Raw genomic sequence first — 22,597 nt, 5'->3', positions numbered from 1 at the left:
ACGGCTGGCTACATTATAGCTGCCATTATCGTCTCTCAAGTCATAACAGCCAGAGAACACCCACCTCGACTGCAGCTCCGCCAGGAGGGGGAGGGGCGAGGGAGAGGTCGCAAGAGCAGGAATGAGCATAGGGAAGGAGGGAGTGAGGGAATGAGTGAGAGGGTGGAGGCAGCGGGGGAGAAGAGGGAAAGCGAGAGATAGTCAGAGATACAGAGCTATGGAACAGGCAGAATTATAAGAGGACAGCAGGGAGCAGAGGAGAGGGTGGGGGAGAAAGACGGGGATAAAATGCTTTCAGATGGGTGTTTACACTCGATGCAACAACCTCTGAAGATGTGTGTTGAGTTTTATTTAGGCTGCTGAGTGTGTGTAAATGTTGTGTAGATTATTTAGCAAACACACAAACAAGCAACACAGACTGAATACTCACATTCCCATGTGAGATTAGAAGAGAAGCAGGACTGAGAGGAACGGGGATGTCATTAAATGCCGCTTTTTATATTGGCTGAGGAGGGGGGGGGCACATGTGTGAGCCCCAGTTTAGTGTTTCACCCAAGAGAAAAGGAGCGTAGAAGTAGAGCGGATCAGACCTTTTGTGTGACACAGCCAGTGACCTGTGGAAATGTCTGTCCTCTCTGGAGACTTCCTCGGAGGGAGGAGGATCAGCACTTTATGGGAATGTCACAAATGGCCAAACTGTGAGAGACTAAACAATGTTTCTCTTTGTATCCCACAAACACAAACTGTCACCTGAAAACTGAATCTAATGGGACAAATAAGCACTAAAAGCTCTAAAACGCCTTCAGCCCAGTCCAATCAGATCCCTGCAGCAAGTCTGTCTTCCTGAACTCTGTTGTATTTTGTCCCTTGAGCTGTTTTCTCATGTGGTACTTCGGACACTTGTGGAGGATAACTTTGGGATATTTTCCTTAGTCGTCCTTTTTCAAATGTAAAATACAGCAGGAAATTTACTTCCGATGTATTTTCACTACTGCCCACTTGCTACTGGTGAATCCTCTAGAATATTAGCTGCCCTAACACGGACTTTGTACCAAAGAGCTTGCCGGTTAAAGACTGAACGTCTGAACGTGCTGGGCAGTTGCAATTTCACTGCTCACTGTCTGACTAAAGTTCAGGGCTCGAGTGCATGTGTGGAAACGGCTTCAGCTTCTTAAAGTGACACTATTTAACTTAAATAAACAACCAATATATTTTCCAATGAAAAGTTAAAGTCATAGGCAATAAAATACTAAAGTGCACCACATGACTGGGTAGGCGTAGAACCATCTTTCACAGCATTAACTTGAAGTAATCATTTTCCGTGTAACTGTCAATTTTGGCCCACTCTTTTCAACATTGCTTTGGTCCATTGAGATTCGTGGGCATTCATTTTTACACAGCTCCCTCCACATCATTTCAGCCAGTAAGGTCTGGACTTTGCAGAACCTTCATTCTTTTCTTTTTCAGCCTCTGTTGTAGATTTGCAGGAGTGCTTGGGATCATTATCCTGTTGCGCAACTGAGTTTCATCCAAGCTTTAGCTGTCAGACACATGGTGTCGTGTTTGATTCTAGAATACAGAGTCCAATGGCCACAAGGTCTTGTGTCTGCAAGCAGGCCCAAATCATCACGCCTCCAACACCGTGCTTCACAGTTGGTATACAGAGTTTGTGCTGATATGCTCTGTTTGGTTTTTGCCAAACATGGTGTTGGACTTGTCACCAAACATTTGCATCCTGGTCTCATCCATTCAAAGGACATTGTTCAACAAGTCTTGTGGCTGGTTCAGCTACAGTTTTGTGAACTATAATCCATGCTGCCATGTTCGTTTTTTAGAGAGAAGAGGCTCCTGGCAAAAAAAAAAAGCATACGTGTTCAGTGCACAACCAAAGGGTCTCGAGTCAAAAACAAAACCAGGCTGCTGCGTTTGACTCTGAGGCATATGTTCGCCTGCTCAAACCGGCACCCAAAGTCATGATTTTTAACATTTAACATGCCAACTGAGGCCTGTAAAGTCTGAGATTATTTCTTGGGTTTTTTGCCTTTCTTTGAGCATTACATGATCGGCCTCTGAGGTGAAGTTTGCTGGGATTTTCACTCCTGGGAAGATTGTGGCATTGTCATAACACATACCTGAAAGCTTGAGAATGGAAAACTGCCAGAACCTCGGCTTTTATAGAAGTGATCTTACTTTTTGATGATCAATCAATCATATGCATCCCATTCACAGCACCTGACTGCTACTTATACTCCTTATTTGTGTGGTGCAGTAAGGGGGCACTGCATAGAGTCCTGTGGAAATGTTTTATTCCCTTCACAGAAGGCCTGCAGGCCACATCTGCTGTTATACTTAGTATCAGTTTTTGCTGAATTGTGAGTCTTTATAGTGCAGTGGTTTGGTTTCTGACAGTGAGTGAGTAATAGCCCAATAAAGGATACAAACCCATATTTTATTTATTGGTGGTAGGCTCTGTTAGTAGGTAGGTTGGAGTAGAAATTTATTAGGCTACGCTACATTCAAGACTACTTAGGGATGTTTTTAAAATATTCATTAATGGAGGTGAGCTCATCTAATATCACCGTTAAGTGTGGCATCCAACAGCAAGCCCATTCATGGGTTTGCCTCACCTTGGAAAAATAGTGTAGTGCTATTAGAGCAGAAGTAAAGTTGGAAAGCTTTCCTTTTTTCAGAACAGGATGATTCTGTACAACAAAACTAGAAAACTATACACTAAAAACAAGAAAATGATTCAAATGGATTATTATTGTTCAGCTGATTCAGTTCATCAGTTAGACATCCTGAGGTTTGTGATCTTTATGTCTTTATGATAGGGTTGGGTTTTTTGGGGTATTATTTACAGTAAATACTGCTGTTTTCCCTCATGTTACAGTATGTTCACATACAGTAGTCATTAGCTATATTTAAATGTAAGATTTTCTCTTATTTGTAAAGACTTGGGTCACACTAATGGGAACAGAACTAACTCGCAGAGCTTTTTCTCTTTGTTTCAGTCTCTTTATTCTTAAATTTGTTCACCAACAGCAAACGTCTGGCAGGGCTTTTAGGCCCTCTTTCAACTCTGTCCTGTCTTCATTAATCTCACCTCCTTTCGCTCAGCTACAGTTCAGTCGGAGAAGTCCAGCTGGCTCCGTCGCAGTTTCCAGTCAGTCAACAAGCAACTCCCAGCTGCCCATCATGGTCATCAACTCAGTGAACTGGATATCTGACTATCCTCGATCTGGCTTAGTCAGGCAGGAAATAATCTCTGTAAACAGATATCTGCTCATGAATATGCGGAATCTGTAAGCAAGGGCCAAGATCTTTGGTAGCTTTCTGGTTTCTGCGTGTAGTCCAATTGTTGTCAGGATTCTGTTGACCAATCACGTCCTGCTTTACTTGCAACTCACAAATGCTCTCATAAAAGAACATTATGATTGAACTGAGGAGAAAGAAAGGATCGAATCATTTACACAGAAAAATTTAATCTTTTCATTTCAGTGAGCGGTTACGAGCGTCTAACTCGGTCAGTAATTGTAACATCAAGAGTTAGTGAACCTTGAGTGTTTGAATGTGGAGGTTTTGGGTGTACAAAGTGGCTGGACATCCTGTCCTCATCCCCAGCTCCTTGGTTCCTGCCCAGCTCACTGTGCCGCACTAGAGCAGATTTGTTTAGTTAGCCGTTTGATTTATGGCCTTGGGGTTTTTAATATGCTGCTGCCCCATCCCTCTCAAACCCAGCACCACAAAATTACACTGGGCAGAAAACTCCTTCAGAGTTTCTCACAAAATACTGACCTGAAATAGCGCAACACCTGTGTCAGCACCGCACATATGAAATCATCCTGGATGTGTAAATCCATGTGAGTATGTATTTCATTCTGTAATTACTGTGTAAAGGTTCGAAAGACTTTCCCACCTGAAATTCGTCACCAATTAGAGAAAAATACTAAAGTTTTTATAGTCTAATTCAACGTCTCTCTAATAACGTCTGTTACATCACACTCAACAGTTGTAGAGGTTTTGATTGAACTGCACCGTCTGCAGTTTCTGACGCCTGGTGTTTGTAACGTTTACTGTTTGCGTATGTTGGAGGTAAACGTAGCTTATGAGACAAGGTTGCTCAGACTTTTTCTGGACGTGAGCGCGAGCTATGCGCCATGCAAATTAATTACACAAGACACATTTCTGTGGGTGAACACTGAACTCGCTGTTTTACTCCCTGGAGAAACGTTGCCAAACACATTTTTCTACAAATTCCAGGTTGCACACATGCAGGTTGATACATTATTCACTCTTATGCTAGGATCACCACACACACACACTCTAGTGCAAATACACACCTGCTGCTACAGCATCAGCGTTATGGACAAACCTCAGGCTTCTACTGATATAATATAAATTACACTAATTCATACAATTTGTTAATGAAAAACGTACTTAAACACCAATATCGCCCGTAAGTTCTTATAGTGCAAACTCAACTTTAATTATTCAGGTAACAGTTTTAGTGCTTCTGCAGAAATCGTGGTAACAGCATGACTGAGGAGGACACGAGGCAGGTCAGACTTTGGAACGTAACCCTCAAACGTCTTTGAAACAAAAAATAGAAATGTGCTGAGGATATTGTGTGCTCAGAGTTAGTGATCCTAGTGTTTGGTGAGTTTGTTGATCAACTTCTGCACCTGAAGAAATTGCCTCTGCCATCAAACACAGATATGATTGGACTTTTGTAACTGTGCCTGTGTTTCTCTGTGAGTGCACTGTGCATGCATGGTTGTAATTATCTGTAACGTGTATGAGTGCAAACACTTTTTGGGGTGTATAGCAAAGGTTGCTCATCCAGTTAATGGTCATGTGGTCTGCTGCCGACCCTTTGCTAGTGGGTTACAGCACTAACTGCTTCAGTATACCCACCGTCACTGTGGCACACATTCTCGAAAGACTTGGTGGCCACTGGATGATTCTGCATCCCCACCGTGAGAATGACAGGTGTGTGTGTGTGTGTGTGTGTGTGTGTGTGTGTGTGTGTGTGTGTGTGTGTGTGTGTGTGTGTGTGTGTATGAGGTTGTCTGGGGAACCCCTTCTTGGTATTTATGAGTTCTGGACAGCTGAGGTGTTTGGTGAGATCTCTATTTAGCACTTCCGGCTAATTATCATACACACATCCAAAGCCTGCGCTGAATATATGCAATTACTCCTGGAGTGCCCACTTACTAAGTTTGCGAACCAAATCCCCCCCACCCCCCGGTGGCATGTGGGCTTAAATAGGTCCCTACTGCCCCTTTAACACTTGTGCTACTGCATAACAGGCCTCGCAACCTGTTACACTGAAACCATAGAGCTTTGATCTGCAGAGCACAGGAGCGCCTCTAGCTTGGGTTTGAACATTTGTCACTTAAACCCAACTAATGTGGTATTTGGACACAGCATCCAGAGTCAGATTTGTGATGCTTTTGTATTTTTGCTTCATTTTATTGTTGCAGCACACGTCCAAATAAAAGAAATAATATAAAAACACACATGCGTTGACAAATACATGAAATTGTCTAATGTTTTTGGCCTTTTTCCATTTGTTGTAGCTCAGACATTAGTGCACTAATTACCTTTCGAAACATGTAAGAACCCACAGTCCCAGCTATTAGTACCTGCACTGATGTGGCTGGATGTAATGAGCAGGTGCTTATTTCCTGAGCTCTCTCAGCTAGAATTACCTTACACATATACTCTTGCTGAAAGATACCGTCTCCATATGAGGCTCGCACAGAAGGCTGCTTTGTTCCACTTTCATTTTTCTCTGTTTGTCTTGCTGGCATCACTAAACCTGTGTCCTTTAAGTTTTTTAAAGCAAAGCCCTGATTTTCTTCACTGAGCACGCGTGGCTGCCTTGTCAGTTGTTTAACACGATAGAAAGATTTTTAAAAGCTCTCTAAGAGTACAGAATATATTTTTAATCAGGTAATCTCTTTTGTTAAATGTTGAGGTCGAACCTTGTACTCGTGTAGCTGTAGCTATGAAATTAAGATGAACGTGAATTCTTTTACATTTCACTTCTATGTGCTGCTTTTACTTGAGCAGTGGATTTGGCATTTTAAACCTGGACTGTTTAAAATAAGTATGACTCAAGCTTTCAGAGAGCTTATTTTGTCCACAAACTGTTTTTCTTAGTTTGGTTTGGTCTGTTATTAACATCCTACGTATTCTTTTTTTCCCCTCAACCACAATTGTTCTCTGTATTTGGATTTTCTTTCTGGTGGAGTTCAGTTTTGTTTGGTCGAGTTGGGTTTGTTTGGATTTCCTTCTCTTCATCCTAACCGTGTTCTCGTCTCTTTATTTTTTCTCTCTTTCTCTCTGTGTCAGGTCCAGGGTGTAAGGGGAGCATTAGGTCTCAGAGCTCCAATGCCAGTGGACATGCAGCCACACCAGGGGCTGTATTACTACGAGACCTCACCCAGCCAGCCCTCCAGAGGGTAAGACGGCAGCGAGCATGCAGCGAGGCCTCCTGTTGCTTTTAAACAGCCGCAGCTCTTTTACGTGAGAGCAACTTAAGAGAGTAGCTCAACATTTTCAGCAAATCTGATAACAATATAATCACCATCATTATTACACACACACACACACACACAGAATGAGCTACAGTCGAGATTTTTCAGTGCTGCCTGGAAGATAAACCAGTTACTGGCTTTCTTCAAAAACAGCTGCAATATTTCTGTTCTGTAATTTACAGAATTTACATTCTGATACTAGTTTTATCTACGATTTCAAACTGTCTGGTCAAACTGAGCTAAATTATCTGCTCGGCGCTGATCTCCTACGACGACACAGGCTTGTCAGGTGTGGGTGTCGAGCAAATGATTTTCTCGTCTTACAGACAAGAAGGTATTAAACTTCTGCAAAGAGTACAGTGACTCCACGATTTAACTCCCTGCAAAAACCTCAATAAATAAAGTTTGTAGGCGTTCCTCATGTACTTTTGTACTAGACCTTCACGTTTGTTGCCAGATTTTATGCTAAAGATGGCACAATGCTGTCATCTTTAATAACCAGAGCTGTTTCTTTTTTGTAATCTTGCTGCAGATCAGAAACATCTGAGAGATCTGACTTTTTTTTGTATTTTATTAACTATAAATCACAGCAGCTCTCCTAGAAAGCAGAGATGACTGATATCTTAGGCTCAGAAATCAATCACACAGATATTCTCAGGGTACAGAAGCTCAGATATGTCTGCAATTGTTGTGGACACAGTGCTAACTCAGCCCCTCACGCCTCCTCTATCCACCCTAGCTCCGTCTCCCTCCCTCCCTTCTCTCATGCCACCCAGGTTGCGGGTGGACTCGGCCTCTCTCTGACAGCTGCTAATTACAGGCTGACCAGGCCCCGCTGTGCTCTGCATGACTGCCTCGCGCCCCACTCAGGTTACCCAGAGTGAGGGAGAAGCAGAGAGAGTTGGAGAGAAAGGTGGCTGGGCAGGACAGAGGAAGAACAGAGGAGCAGGAGGTGGGGGGAGAAAGGAAGATAGAAAGAGACAGAGAGTTGCAGAGGAAGGAGAGCGAGAGAAACAGAAAAGTATCACAGAAAGGATGAATGGGAGAAGAGAAAAGTAGGAATGGGAGGGAGGTAAATTCGGGGGGAACCAGCAGAGTGGATTAGAGAGGACAGATTAAGCTCCTGTGTGGAATACACGTTGTGGTAAAAGAATTAAAGAACTGAAAGGGCGACTTAGGAGAAGGTGGAGAGATGCAGTCTTTCCCTTTTAGAAGAAGAGCCAGAGGGACGGAGAAAAGCAGGAAAAGAACAGGAGAGACCAATTTTGAGCTAACCAGTGAGAGTAAAGAAATGTCTGAGAATCCACTGAAATTCATGAAGACTGGAAAGTTCCAATGAAGATTCATGTCTCTAGCTTAGGGGAAAACCCAGATGAGTAAGTTTCCAAAGTTTAGGCCGAAATAAGGGCTGTGTACCATCTAGTGGTGGGAAGGACACAGCACAATAGTAGTTCTAGTCTTTAGGCAGTGCTAGTTTTTCCAGGCATGGAATAAAAAACTTCTATATGTAATTCTAGCTTACAGGCTGGAAATATAGCTTTCCAGTGAGTATAATCTTATCCCATTTATCAGGCTTTCATTTATTTATTATAATTTTGGTTTAGATGACTGTTTAATCAGCATGACTGTAAATAAAATGATAAAAAATGCTACAAAAGAGCACACAACAGTGTATCAGAAATCATTATCATTCCTTGTCACAGTTCCCTTTGCAGTTTACACATTTATTCATAAATTTTTTTGCTGTTTTTCTCTGATGTTCGCAGCATACTCCCATCAGATCAGTCTCCCTACAGTGATGTGTCTTCGCTTCGTGCTCCGCTCCTCGACGGCCCGCCCCAGGACTGCCACGCTATGTATAATCCCATGACTCATGGATCAGGACCAGGGCAGGGAATTGGCCCCTGCTTGGATCAATATATGAGGCACCCTCAAGCCCCACCACCCCACGGTATGATGGGCCACAGGGGCATGCCGCCCGCAGAAGGTGAGTCAGAGTATCTTTTACATCTCCATTAACCTCACAGCTGCTATTGATTTGGATTTAAGGATACCTGAGAGACTAAAACCAAAAAACAATGCACAAAAGGAGTGAACACAAGTTAATAGTTGGCTGGCTTTACTGTGGAGATATAAATCTGCAGTGTGAGGTTGCAGTAAAACAGCAGGCGAGTGGATTACTCTAAATTAGTCAGTTAAATAAGATGAACTAGAGCTAAAAGAGTTATGTGCGTACAAATATATCCATATATAGATACAGATATGACTGAACACTTACTTGTTAATGAGTAACTGGTTAAATTTGTATGCATATGTATGTTACATCACCAGTCATGTGTGGAATGTTATCAAAACAGTCAAATGAACCTCTCATGTGGCTGCTGATGCAAAGGACTAAAATGCGTTTCTTCCGTTTGTACCTCATGTTACTTATTTGCTATTTGTTTTATTTATAATTTTTTTCTATTACTCCTAAAAGTCTAAAAAGAAAGGGTCCAAACTAGAAACCACCAAGAACATGTGTCATGACAGAAAAGTTGAAAAGTTTTGAAAAGGTTTTAGATGCACAGCTCTGCAGGTCAGCCTAAATTGCTGCTGGAATTTTAGGCATGCGCGTGCTTCTTTTTGACTCTCTGAGCTGCAGCGACCCATTAATCCTCTTTGTTCCCCTCCTTAAAAATAATGTAGCTTTTTGCAGCAGTGCATTTCAGTGTCTGTGTGCCTGTAATGCTTTGCAGGTGGTAACAGTGCCCCCTACTGTAACCAGAACAACATGATGTCTCATCACAATTTCTGCCAAGTTCAACATGGCTCTGATCAGATTGGATCAGGTGATGGTAAGTAAAACCTTAATTTAGATTTTTTTTTAAAAACCATCCTGAAATTTAACCCTTCTGCTTTCATTGTCATCTCTCCTCTGTAGGCTCGAGGTTCTCCACACCTCGTTCCATGCTTAAGCTAAGCAAAAAGAGAGCTCTGTCCATCTCTCCTCTGTCTGATGCCAGCGTGGACCTGCAGACAGTAATCCGGACCTCACCGAATTCCTTAGTGGCCTTTGTCAACTCTCGCTGCAACCCCAACGGCACTAGCTCCTATGGTCATCTCTCTGTGAGCGCTATGAGGTCTGATATCACTTGATTTTATATGATTTGAAAGTCACTGTTATCCTCCTCGGTTACACCCTTTGTCAATAAAAACAGACCTCAGGTTAAATATTTAAAGTGGACCTATTATGCTCATTTCCAGCTCCATCATTTAGAGCAGTCTGAAGCCTGAGCTGAAGGTTTCAGGGATTTTTTTGTAGATAGATAGATAGATAGGTAGATAGATAGATAGATAGATAGATAGATAGATAGATATCCCTCTGAAAAACATGGATGAACAGGTGAATAAACGGTAAACAAATCATAATAAGTCCACTTTAAAGTATTTGAAAGTAATGTGCTGCACGTTCGCTTACATTTTTCTTTTATGTTTGAATTGTGTTGATAATCCCTCTCCTCTCATTTAGCCCTCTTCAATATTTATTATCAAGTGTGATGTGATGACATCCCTTAAGCCACGCCAGATGGTGACACATGTTTCAGCCGAATGGTTTTAAATAATAAAAGCAGATTATGTGAAGTTGAACAAAATGTATTTCTTGTTTAAAAGAATTGACAAAAAATACATTAAGAGTGTATTTCTAACCGCACCATCTTTAGCAAGCTAGCTGCTGATTCTCTTTAGTTTCTTATCAGTTCCCTTTATTTGTTTTTATCTCCCGCTCCACAGTCCATCGCTCGGTTATTCCAGCAATATAAATTGCCAGTCCAGACAACAAGGGTCCGTGTATGGAGGAGGAACACCTCTGGGAGGACACACACCAGGCCCCTGCCAAGCTTCACGTTTACCTCCCCACAATCCTCGGCTCCATGCTCCGCCCAAACACGGACACGTAAGCTCATTCTTTCACTCATTACACCCTCTGCTTCTGATAGCTGGGAGAGCATAGGTAGGAAGTGCGAAGAGAAAGCAGCAGATAGATGAGAGAGAGAATGAATGCAAATTTTATATATGCATTAAAGTTCTGAATGAGGAGAAAGACAAAGACTATATTATGAGAGTATTGTTTTGCAGCTGAAGACAGAGCCAGGTCTTGGAGGTGCGATTGATGGCATGAATGTGAAGAGCCTGGAGGAGAGGTCAGAGGGAGATGTAGCTAGCCCTTCTTCCACTGGCACTCAGGTACAGTAATGATGATCATATGTCAAAGTGAAAGAGATTCAAAAACAGTGAAATGGATACTAAATTACTTCCATTATATTAGCAGTGCGCGAAATCATATATTTAATGGCTCAAAATATGTTGTTTAGATAATTGCACAAAATAAACTGGAGCTATTCTTCATTTCTACACGTGTCTGCAGGACCCTCTTCTGGGCCTTCTGGATGGCCGAGATGATTTGGACAAAGAGGACGGGAAGCCTGAACCAGAGGCCATCTATGAGACCAACTGTCGCTGGGAGAGCTGCAACAAGGAATTTGACACACAAGACCAGCTAGTTCATGTAAGACTAAGAACAGAGCTGCCAGCCTTCAGATATAAAGTAGAGAGAGGAACAGAAAGGAGGTTATATAATACAATACAAACCAAATTGCATTTTTATAGCTTTATATTATATATTATAACAGTTAACAGTAAAATGGGTGAACTAACCCTTTAACTAGCCAAACTGAAGAGATGCCGTGGATAACGGATTAGATACAGTTTCTATATGTGACCGCTAATCTGTCTGAGAAGGAGAAAAGTACAAAGTTTAACTGACCTGTAGGATCCTCACTTATCATGCCTTACACAGAGATACCCAGCTGTTGCAGATGTTTAATAAATTCAGAGGAAGCAGCTCATATGGCTCCATCTCAGCCTAGCATCCTCGCCTGTCACACCAACCCTCTGCATGTCCTGCATCACACATCCATGAACCTTCTCTGCGATCTTCTTCTTTTCCTCCTGCCTGGCAGCTCCATCGTCAGCATCCTTTGTTCATTGTATCCACGATCTCTCCTCTGCACATGTCCAAACCATCTTAGTCTCTTGTCACTCCCAATGAAAGTCTTAGCATCTCCAACTCTCCCACCTCCATACAGAAACCTTCACGCCCCATGAAAGTTTTGTCAAAAGGTGATATTTATTTGAGTATTTACAGATCAGTAATAGATGTTAAAATAAGGTAAACGTCAACATATATGAAATTAAATAGGCACACTGATTGTCTTTTGCATTTTCTGTGTTTTATGGACCGCGTGTTGTGCAGAGGGACTTTGGTTTGTGTTCATGTGTAGCATAGACTATAGAATGCTTCCATCCCAAAACATGCCATCCACTATCTGTCACTAACAATGAATCTTTTTGTTTACGTGTTTGCAGCACATCAACAACGAGCACATCCACGGCGAGAAGAAGGAGTTTGTGTGTCACTGGCAGGAGTGCTCTCGAGAACAGAGGCCTTTCAAAGCCCAGTACATGCTGGTGGTTCACATGCGCAGACACACAGGAGAGAAGCCACACAAGTGCACTGTGAGTGCATGTGTTAAGTCTTTGTTTTGCCTCTTAGTTCTCGTTTCTCTTTCCTTGTCTAGATATCTACAAATCCAACATGCTTCTGTGTTCCACCTTGACATGCATACCATATATTATTATCAGTGTGGATTAACAATCTTTCTTTTTATTTTAAAACTCGCTTCACTGTATTGTAGCTCAAATCTAATGTTGTTATAGGACCGCAGGCTTGTTGTCAAAGCTTTTACAGCCCCTAATCATGCCCTCTCTTGCAGCTTAACTGTTGTAACAGTGTTAATTAAACAATTATGTATATTTGCTGTTCTAGTTTGAAGGCTGTAATAAGGCCTACTCTCGCCTGGAGAATTTGAAGACCCACTTGCGCTCTCACACTGGGGAGAAACCATATGTGTGTGAACATGAAGGCTGCAACAAAGCCTTCTCCAATGCTTCAGACCGAGCTAAACACCAGAACCGAACTCATTCCAATGAGGTACTGTAATATTCACCTCCGAAAAGTGCTTAGCTATTGAATGTCACATGCATGTTGCTGTGCAAGCTCTGTATTATTAACAGTGTTATTTGATTAAACCGTGTTTTCTTCCTAAAGGGTAACATGTAACTGTTTTGTGCTGTTTCATTACACGCTTTCATGTAAAATTATTGTATAAATTAATATAAATGTATTGTAGAGATTCACATGTCAAGATACACAACATAATTTGGAAATAATTTGTATTTGAATCATAAGATTTTACATAACAGGGAAACAGCAGTAAAGTAAACTGTGGAATGCAAGGAGTTCACATAAGGTGCTTTTCTCTTTTACAGAAACCTTATGTGTGTAAAATCCCTGGTTGTACCAAGCGATACACAGATCCAAGCTCTCTGCGTAAACATGTAAAGACCGTGCACGGCCCTGAGGCCCACATCACCAAGAAACATCGTGGAGACACTGGCCCTCGTCCCCCCGGTTCAGTTATGAACCCTGGAGGTCCCAACTCTGAACTGCTGCTGGAGAAAGAAGAGACACGCAGAGAAGACTGCAAACTATTGGCTCCTGAGACTTCTCTGGTGAGGGTTACAGTTTGTTCTATATCATTCATATGAATAACATAACAAAACTCCAATGTAGTGGAAAAAATAGGGACCCCCTCCATATTTTCTTATTGAACTTTATCCCATTTTAAAGTTAACTTTGTCTCTTACATCTTTCAGAAATCCCAACCAAGCCCTGGTGGTCAGTCTTCCTGCAGTAGCGAACGTTCTCCACTGGGGAGCACCAACAACAACGACAGCGGCGTAGAAATGAACCCCAATGCAGCCGGTAGTCTGGAGGACCTCACAGCATTGGAAGATGGAGTTGCAGGTGGAGGAGGAGGTGGAGGGGAGCCGGGAACAATGGGAATGTCAGCGCAGGCTCTGAAGAGGCTGGAGAACCTAAAGATTGACAAGCTGAAGCAAATCCGCAGGCCAACCCCTCCTGGGCGCGGAGGCAGCAACAAGCTTCCTGCAATACCTGGTACATGGTGTCATAAAACAAGTTAAGACATAAAATCGATGCATAAACATAGAACTACAACTGCTGAGCTTAAATATACCTTAGATTGTTACATTAGCAGTTCAGTAATGTTTTCACTGGAACTGAATTTTTTAAAAACTAAATAAAATATTGTTAATTTGTAATGATTTAACACTTCTAAGCTGTTTCCTCCTGGATGTTTGTTTTCAGGTCCAGGGGAGAGTATGGGAATGTGTGCACCTTCTCCACTTCTCTCAAATCGACGTGTTATGGAGCTGTCCAATCACGAGCTTGGAGGGGGAACAGTTGCCTGCTCTACTAATGACAGGAGAGGAAGTGGCACCAGCAGTCTAAGCTCAGCCTACACCGTGAGCCGTCGTTCCTCCATGGTGTCTCCTTACCTGTCCAGCCGACGCTCCAGTGATGGCTCGCAAATGGGAGCACCGGTTGGGGGAGGATGTCACCTTCTGGGTGCAGAACAGGCTGGGGGAGACCCTCTCTCTCCTGAGACCAATCGCAGAGGAGCTCCGTGTCCTGGAGGAGGGTTGCCTGGCCTTCCTAATTTAACCCCAGCTCAGCAGTACAGCCTAAAAGCCAAATACGCTGCAGCCACTGGTGGACCACCACCTACTCCTTTACCTAATATGGAGCAGCCAGGTACTCCTGGCAGAAGAGGAGGTGTTTTGAGCGAGTACCATGGTCAGCCTTTGCCTCCTTTCCTTCAGCAAGGTGGTCCTCGTAGGCATAGCGCCAACACAGAGTATAGCACCGGTGTTATCTACCCTCACCAAGCTCCAGGTAATAACAACAGGCGAGCCAGTGACCCAGTTCGTGCCGCTGCTGACCCTCAAGCTCTTCCCAAGCGCTTCAATAGCCTTAATAATGTAGCCATGATGGGCCGAAGGAATGCACTGCAACACCGTGGCTCTGACACCAGCCTTGCCCGCCATATGTATTCCCCCCGGCCTCCGAGCATTACGGAGAATGTAATGATGGAAGCTATAGGTATGGAGCCCCACCACGCTGACAACAGGGATCGCTCCATGATGTTGCCACCTGGAGAGAGAAACTTCATGGGATATCAGCAACACAATCACACCCTTGGAGGAGTAGATGGAGGTCCCATTTCAACTCAGCTGTCCCCGAGCCATGATGCCTTGAGCTGCCCTGAGAGGGGTTACATGCAGCGGCAGTACCCGAGCCAGGGAGGGGACATCACTGCCAGCGCTGGTGTAAATCCAATGGCACAGGCAAGACCTGTTCATTCAGAGGGCATGTCAAATGCACTTCTGCAACAAGCTGAGTACAGTATGAGCAACTGCCAGCTCAGTCCCTCTGGTCCCCATTACCCTAGTGTAGGCCAAGGTGGTGACACTGGAGGTCCTTGGAACGACAACCATAGCCAGGTCCAAACATCCAGCCATCCTCTTCAGAACCAGCAAGCTATGCAGTATTCAGAAACTAGCTTGCACCCACAACAAACCCAGGCTCACTTCAACAATCAAACAGGCCTCTACAACAGTTCAGATGGAACCCACAAACTCATAATCAAGCCTGAGCAGCAGTTCCACCCTGGGATGGGAGCTGGAGATGCCTGTCAGAGCGCTAAGCTCCATCAGCAACGCATGCTTCTGCAGCAAACACAGGGTTACCCACAACAAACAGGGCAGGTAATGATGAGGAACTCTAACAACCCCAGGTGTGACTTTCAAGGGCCAAACCAAAACCCTTTTCCTAGTGGAGAGGGATTAAGTCTGGGCTGTGCTGGCTCTGCACTGGCTGACGGTCAGAGGTCAGAAACCCCAATGATGCAGGTAAAGGAGATGATGGTGAGGAATTATGTGCAGTCCCAGCAAGCACTCATGTGGGAACAGCAGCAAGAGCAGCAGCAGAGTGGATTAAAACCTTCTCCTCTCTCTGACAATATGGATCTGAGCAGTCAGGCAGCGATGATGCAACACAGTCCACAGCACCAAAACCAGAACCTTTATTCCAACCAGACCTATCCTTACCCCAACCAGAACCTGGTCATGAGTCCTCAGGCCCACAGCCGTGTGCCAAGCTCAGTAACACCTAAAGACCAGCAGATGGCAGGTCTCCAAGGTTCATGTTATAACCAGGAAATGGTGGTCCCCAGACCTCCTCAGGGGCGAAAACCTCTCAGCCGCCAGAGTAGTCTGTCACAGGTGGGAGGAGGCTACCTTGGCAGCCCACCACATCTGAGCCCTGTTCACTCCACTTCCAGTCCCAGGCGAGGCGTTCGACTTCCTCCTGTCCAGCATCCGCAGCATCCCCAGAATGAAATGTTCTCTCCTTCCAACAACAACAACAACGTATACTACTCGGGTCAGATAAACATCGGTATGGAGAAAAACATGGACGCTCAAAACGGGCCTTGCCTTAACCAGCAGCATAGTATGGGGTCCAGTCTGGACCCAGTAGGTGGCACAAAGTCCACCCCTTTGGCTAACTATCCTGAGTCTGGCCCCATTTCAAACGCCCTAGAAAACTTGGACTTGGACAATGCTCGCATAGACTTCACTTCCATTATCGACGATGCTGACTCTTCGTCGTTCAGCGACGTCAACAATCCCATCCAAGGTCAACCGGGATCTTCCTCCCAGGCCTCATCCCGCCTCACCACACCCCAGACTTCTGTCAGCTTGGCTGCTGGGTCTGGCCTGTCTAACATGGCTGTGGGCGACATGACATCCATGCTATCCTCACTAGCTGGGGAGAATAAGTACCTGAATACACTGTCTTAGAAGACAACTCCTTGGCAGCTAAACAGAAATAAGGCTAACAATCACAAACTGGCCTTTACCAGGTTAAATGCAACCACCCTAAAGTTTCAGAAAAGAAAACAAATTCTGTTCCTTAACATGATTTTTTTCTCATACATTATAAGAAAACTGAGTTGTGTAAAAACAGAAAAAGTTTTAAAACAGAATAAAAATCTGTGCTGTTGTATACCTGTATGCTTTTATATGTAAACTGAACATCTTCCATATTTTTAAAACCAGGATCCCGAGCTGGCGAGCATCTTTTAATACTTCTCTGGAAAATTTTAGTTGAGACCAACCAGCTACTATTGTGATCCCTCCACACAGATCGAAACTTTACAAATCCTCACCCAAAAACCTTAAAACCAAAGGTGCCTGATCAGCGTCTCTCAGAGTTCTCCTGCTGCCTCGGTACTCTGTGTTTTTCTGTGCCTTACTGTTACACACGGAGCTGTTTGCCTGAATGACGCTGAACTCTTTTCTGAACGGGCATTCCAGTCACGTATGGAGCACAGAAGGAAACATGTAAATAAGTTTATACAGCGTGTCATGTATGTGACATTAGATAATATCCCGTCTTAATAGACTGCTTGGTTTCTGAAGGCTAATGCTGAGGGATGTCATAAGAAAATGTTTGACAAGTTAAGAGAAAAAAATGCTTTTAGTGATCGTGAAATCATTTTTCCTTATCGCTGAGGATTTCTTCCTTATCAGGAGCAACACAGTATGCTACCAGAGCAATGTCAGTATTCCCACACAAACACACTTTCCCCCTGCACGTGACCGCACAGAGACACTCAGGATGTGTTTGAATCTTTGGTGTTCACATTACATGTATGTTGTAATTGCCTTTCCAGACAGAGAGTTTGCACTCCACATGTTTACTGTAATTATTCTTAAAGCAGCTGTGTATGTATTTTTTTTCCATTTGTGTTTATAACTGAGGTTCATACAATGAGCAAAGCTCGAACATAACAAGTATCCACAATCCCCACTACATGACAATATGTGTAATATACTCAAACATGCCTTTACTCAAAGTTAACCTCACCTACAGCTCATACGTGACTCAGCTGAGTATGGTGGGTATTCAAGCTACTGGATACAAATCGACTCAGCTGGTCTGTACAGATTATTAATAGTTGCCTAACTGTTGAGAATCTGAGGTACATTCAGAGTACGGTGCTGCTGCACTTTGGCTCTAATCCCAAAGAGGAGTTGCATGAAAAATGTTGCGTTAATAGTCCACAACAGGGCATCGGGATGAGTGAGGGTTTTTTTAAGTAAATAATTGCTACCACTGTTGTAAAATGTTCGTTTTCTTGGTACACTGAGGTACTTTTGTGCAACTTTTGAGCTGTATGATGCAGAAGTAAGCTGCAGCGCTTTATATGAGAACTAATTTTATACTGTGGCTTTGCACTGACTGCAGCACTGTGTGTCTCCGTCTCTTATTACTAATAACATGAACCTCTTATTTTTTTGACAATAAAGAATATTTGCAGTATTTTTTTAAATAGTCATTCAAGAACACACCTGACCGTGCCTACACTCAGCAAAGCCACATTAAAGTATTGTTGAAGCATTTCACATGACTTTTCAGCTTATAATAATAATGATGCCACTGTAAAGTTTGCTAAGCATTAGCAGGAATGAGGGGGAGAGAATCTACCAAAGACATCTACAAATGAGAAAAACATGCACAAATAGTCTATTTTTAACACAACACTAACACTAGAAATAAGGGCATGAACATTGACTGATAGTGCTATGCTTTAGAATGTATGAAATGTTTTGTAAAAAAAAATATTGTCTTTTTATATTAATGAACTTCATGAATGTTGCCTTCTATGTGTGCATTTTTTATGTAACTGTCACCTTTCATTCTGACTTTTTTGCTGGCAAAAGAATATCACCTGTAGCAACCGAAAGTTAAAATAGCAGCAATAACTATATTAGACGAAAGCCAAGTGTTATATTTTGTGTACAATTTTCTACATTTTTATACACATGTGCTATATTTTACCATTTTATGAATAAACATGTTCAGTTTGGGATGGATGCAGAATGTTTGTGGTCCAACTTTTCTGTTGCATGTTTCTTGTTGTGTGATGCAGTTTTGTTCCACATATGTTTAAATGAGCCATATGGAGTTGTTGTCTTTTTTTTAGTGCTCATGTGTTGAAGAGTGAATTATGCGATAAACATGGATCTAGGTTAACAAACAACATTGTATATAAAGAGGATTTAATATTTGTCCTTGCTACAAGCAGTCTTTTTGCCTGGTGAGTTAATGCAGTGACTCCGTTTCTCCAGTAGAGTGCAGTAGAACATGAGGAGCGTGGGAGACGCTGTAGGCTCTTTAAATTTAATTCTCTGCAAACGGAGACCTGATAGCGTTGCTTGCTTTACTTAATCTATCACTCCCGCGAGGGCTTAAATCGAATTACTCTCCCAAATTATTCAAAGTCTGTCCAAACGACCAAGCAGAAGGCTCTGGTCCTAAATCATCAGTGTTTTTAATCCCACAGACTGTTTCCATCTAATTGTTTTTATTATTATTAAAACCTCATAGCAGTTATGTGTTATGGGTTACAGCGGTCTGCTAAATCGATGAACAGCTAAACTGGCTGGACTGGCTCTCTGTGGTCAGTGGGCACTGTGGAAACGCAGTGGTAGATGGTGGTGTGAACATGAGTCAAGAATAGTTTAAGCAGAGAGTCTTTTTCCCCTCAGACTGGAGTAAAATTAGAGAAAACGGAAAAGAAAAGTATATTTCCTCCCTGTAATAAACTTGCGATCATTGCTGTATCCTGGGACTCCACGAGGTATCCCTCCGCCGGGGCGAGAAGAACCAGAGATGTACACCTGTTCAAACTTCACCTCTAAACACTGAGCGACTGATTAAAAGAAACGTTATGAATGTTGGTAAGTTGACCATAAGTCGCAGTTTACACTATTGTTCATGTTTTGTCGTGAAATCGTGAAAACAATGAGTCCAAGCATAGTCCCAGTCAAAAGGTCAAAACTAAGGCATTTGGTTTTCCTTACAGGCGCGTGAGCTGTAGTAACCATAACGTCATTAAATAAAAGCACCGCGCGAACGAGCCAAACCAGCTAACTGATTTATAACTGACTCAAACGTGTAATAAAGTCACTACAGGCAAACTTTTAAAACTTAAATATTAGAATACCAGTGTCGCGTCCTAATAACTACTGGTTACACAGATTTCTCCTCATTTGACCAAAATAATTTGTCATTTAATCGTCTTTTTTTTTCTAGATAAGCCCGAAAAGCTGATTTACATTACAGAGCTGGCTTTCTAAGATGTTGTCACTACCTTTACTTTCTCCAGTGGCTAATTTTGATCCAGGGGCCCCAGTGTGCTTAGACTATATTGGCGTTGCGGTGTTGTGGCATGGCACAGCAGACTCACGGGCAGCCACTACAGCCTGGCAGTGATACTGAAGCTGACTCATTTGCTCCAAGGCAAGGGGAAGTTTTACTGAGGGACTACTGATTTGCACTCTGGCATATCCAGATTTGTGATTTGAAACAATAGCTTGGTTTCCACAGAGGGGTCACATAAGGTGTTTGCAGAAGCATCTATGCTGAGAGAGGACAAAAAGAAGAATTACACTTATAAATAAATGCACATACATGTTAGTGCAAAAACAAACTAATTTTACCTCGCCCATGCACACTTAAGAGGCTACCTATAGACGCAACTGACAGAGGTTGGCTCTATAAAAAGTAGTAAAATTTCACCCTTTTAAAGATAATGCCTTCTAAAAGACTTGAATGGTGCTCATTTTAAAGGATTTACTCCAAAGCTTTAATAGTTACACTGTAATCTTGCTTGACAAAATGACCAAATCTGAAGCGCACTGACCTGCTCTGATATGCTCAAAATGGCCATTATCCTCTTTCTTCTTTCAGGCCAAAGGCTTTGCGAGGCAAAACACGGCTCCTTTCACCAAACTAGAGCGAGTGCGTGTCAAAAAGATTTTTTTTTTTTAATCTAATGTAATAAGTCAGATGGCAGTAATATCAAGATAGTGTTGTTGCTCTTCTGTAATGTGGTCACCATTTTTCTGTGGCGAATGGAAATACCAAAATAAGAACAGAGTTTTTCAAATGCAAAGAAGTGGGCAGCATAATGACTTTTCTCTTTTCTTGTCTTGCCATTCAGAAGAAGGCTTTTCTTTCCCTTTGTCACTTAGACTGGCATATAATTAACTCCTGCTTAATATGCTGTGTAAGGGCTCTCCTCCCCATGCAAGAAGCTTTGAACCCACAGACCACAGATTGGGACAAAACCCCAGTAGGACTGCTTCCTTCGTGTGTGTGTGTGTGTGTGTGTGTGTGTGTGTGTGTGTGTGTGTGTGTGTGTGTGTGTGTGTGAGAGAGAGAGAGAGAGAGAGAGAGAGAGAGCGGTGTTGTTTAAGCATGACAGTACAAAACTCAAACTATACCACCACAGCGCTGCTGCACCTGGGTGTAGTAAGTTTATGAAAATAAGTGTAATATAGCGCATCTTTTTTTGTTTGTTGAATAGATGCTTTAGCTCAAACTCCAGGCAGCACGTAACCATCAACCAAAATTTATAATCTGAGTGAAATCACTTCACGTTTTGCTTGGAAAAATCCACCTATCCATCGCATCGACGTGGATGTGGAGGTATTTAAAATTTTAAAAAAGAAAGAAAGCAGCTCCCAGGACCTCTGAGGCACCTCTGCACCCCTGTGACCCTCATCTGTGCCAAAGTTTATTGCCCCTCCTCATCCACCTCCTCTCCACCCTCTCCTCCATCCATCCTACCACAAAGAGCCCTGATGACCCTTGTGTCCTTCTCTTTCTTCTGCCCTGTGCTCCCTCCCCACCTTCAGGATGCCTTCTCTTCCAGAATCCATTAAAGAAAAAAAAAAACCTCCTCATGTCATGATGGCGAAGGAATGAAGGGGCATGTATTTTGGGCTTTTGCCATGATCTTAAGAAACGAGGTATAGGTCTTGTTTTAAATGTAAATTTGAGCTCATGTAGTGTTGGAAAAAGTAACAAGATGGAAGTAATTAAAAATGCCTATATATTTCAAATATATCCCTTAAGGCTTATTCTGATTCTTGAAGTCTGCTAATTCTGGTTGGCTACTCCGTTTTCTGTTGGGTTGCCTTCTCGTTAAAAAAAAAAGAAAAAAAAGTCAGTGTGTATAATCTCCCTTTACTTCTCCATCTTTAGCCTAACTTAATCTGGGTCACTCTGTCAGGTCCCTGTTTGTTTACCCCACGTGGACTCCCTGTAGCGGGACACATTATGCGCAGTGAAAAGCTACCTGCTCGCTCTTATTATGCGGCAAAGCTACTCAAAGGTGGAGGGGGCAAAAAAAAACAAAAAAAACAGAGCCAAGGTAGGGGTCCTGAACGCTGCGTTAGAGTTTTATTTCGGATGTTTTTTTCAGTTGCAAAACAGATTACGGTGCAGGTTGCAACACAAAAGACTGTCAATGCATCACTTCCTACAGCCATCCCAAACTGAATAGGGCGCAGGACGGGGTCCACTCCGGGATACTCGGGCGCAGGTGCGACTGCGACTTGAATAATAGCCAAGCCGTAAAACACGGAGGGGAGGGGGAAGGGGAGGGGGGATGGGCGGTGGAGAGGGGTTATATATACCTGTTGTCATTAACCTGCAGTTAGTGTAATGTCTTCTTGGTAAAAATGTTGCAGAATGAGCCTATAATTTAGTCCCAGGCAGAGAGCCTACAGATTCAAGTTAAGACGTTGCGCCTACGGTGGATGCTCCATGAGAAAGGAGCTTACCCTGCAGAGACAGGGAGAGCCTTTCCTGATCAGCTACATTATAAAAACTACACCTGCGACGAAGAGAACACTCTTAATCCCATAACCAAATCTCACCACTGTTTAAAAAAATTCTTATTAATAACTGGCCCCATAAACAGCCCAGCCTAATCCACCTTTAACTGCATTAATAATTTATAACCTTTTCATTCATCTCAGCAGCTGTCTTTAGATAATGCATGGAGGAAAAATTTCAGTATGGCCAGTATGGGTTTAATTTTTCCCCATTAGATGGAGGCAACGAGGACCTTGTCGCTTTCGGCGTAGAGAGGAGGTGCAAGGGAGCAAATTCGAGATATGCTGTCAAAGTGTAACAGAGGGTCTCTTTTTTTTTAAACTGTCAGGCTGTA

At 42.9% G+C, this 22,597-nt stretch overlaps 1 protein-coding gene across 2 annotated transcripts in view; it reads left to right on the top strand.

Moving 5' to 3' along the window:
• The window catches only part of gli1 (GLI family zinc finger 1), a 55,667-nt gene extending 37,211 nt beyond the window's left edge, over positions 1–18,456 (top strand). Inside the window, exons 2-13 of one of the 2 annotated variants that reach the window (XM_003451824.3) lie at positions 6,358–6,467; positions 8,309–8,529; positions 9,281–9,379; positions 9,466–9,664; positions 10,317–10,479; positions 10,662–10,769; positions 10,951–11,091; positions 11,952–12,101; positions 12,412–12,576; positions 12,915–13,157; positions 13,302–13,605; positions 13,816–18,456. In XM_003451824.3, the coding sequence (XP_003451872.1) occupies positions 6,397–6,467; positions 8,309–8,529; positions 9,281–9,379; positions 9,466–9,664; positions 10,317–10,479; positions 10,662–10,769; positions 10,951–11,091; positions 11,952–12,101; positions 12,412–12,576; positions 12,915–13,157; positions 13,302–13,605; positions 13,816–16,370 (4,419 nt within the window). In that variant the 5' untranslated portion in view covers positions 6,358–6,396 and the 3' untranslated portion in view covers positions 16,371–18,456. Of the gene's footprint in view, positions 1–6,357; positions 6,468–8,308; positions 8,530–9,280; positions 9,380–9,465; positions 9,665–10,316; positions 10,480–10,661; positions 10,770–10,950; positions 11,092–11,951; positions 12,102–12,411; positions 12,577–12,914; positions 13,158–13,301; positions 13,627–13,815 lie in introns of both variants that reach the window. The other variant, XM_013275517.1, reaches the window with a different exon arrangement.
• The last annotated feature ends 4,141 nt before the right edge of the window (positions 18,457–22,597 follow it).

The sequence above is a fragment of the Oreochromis niloticus genome, linkage group LG5 (assembly GCF_001858045.2).
Source record: "Oreochromis niloticus isolate F11D_XX linkage group LG5, O_niloticus_UMD_NMBU, whole genome shotgun sequence".
NCBI classification, from domain to species: domain Eukaryota; kingdom Metazoa; phylum Chordata; class Actinopteri; order Cichliformes; family Cichlidae; genus Oreochromis; species Oreochromis niloticus.
This window is presented reverse-complemented; position numbering and strand designations above follow the sequence as displayed.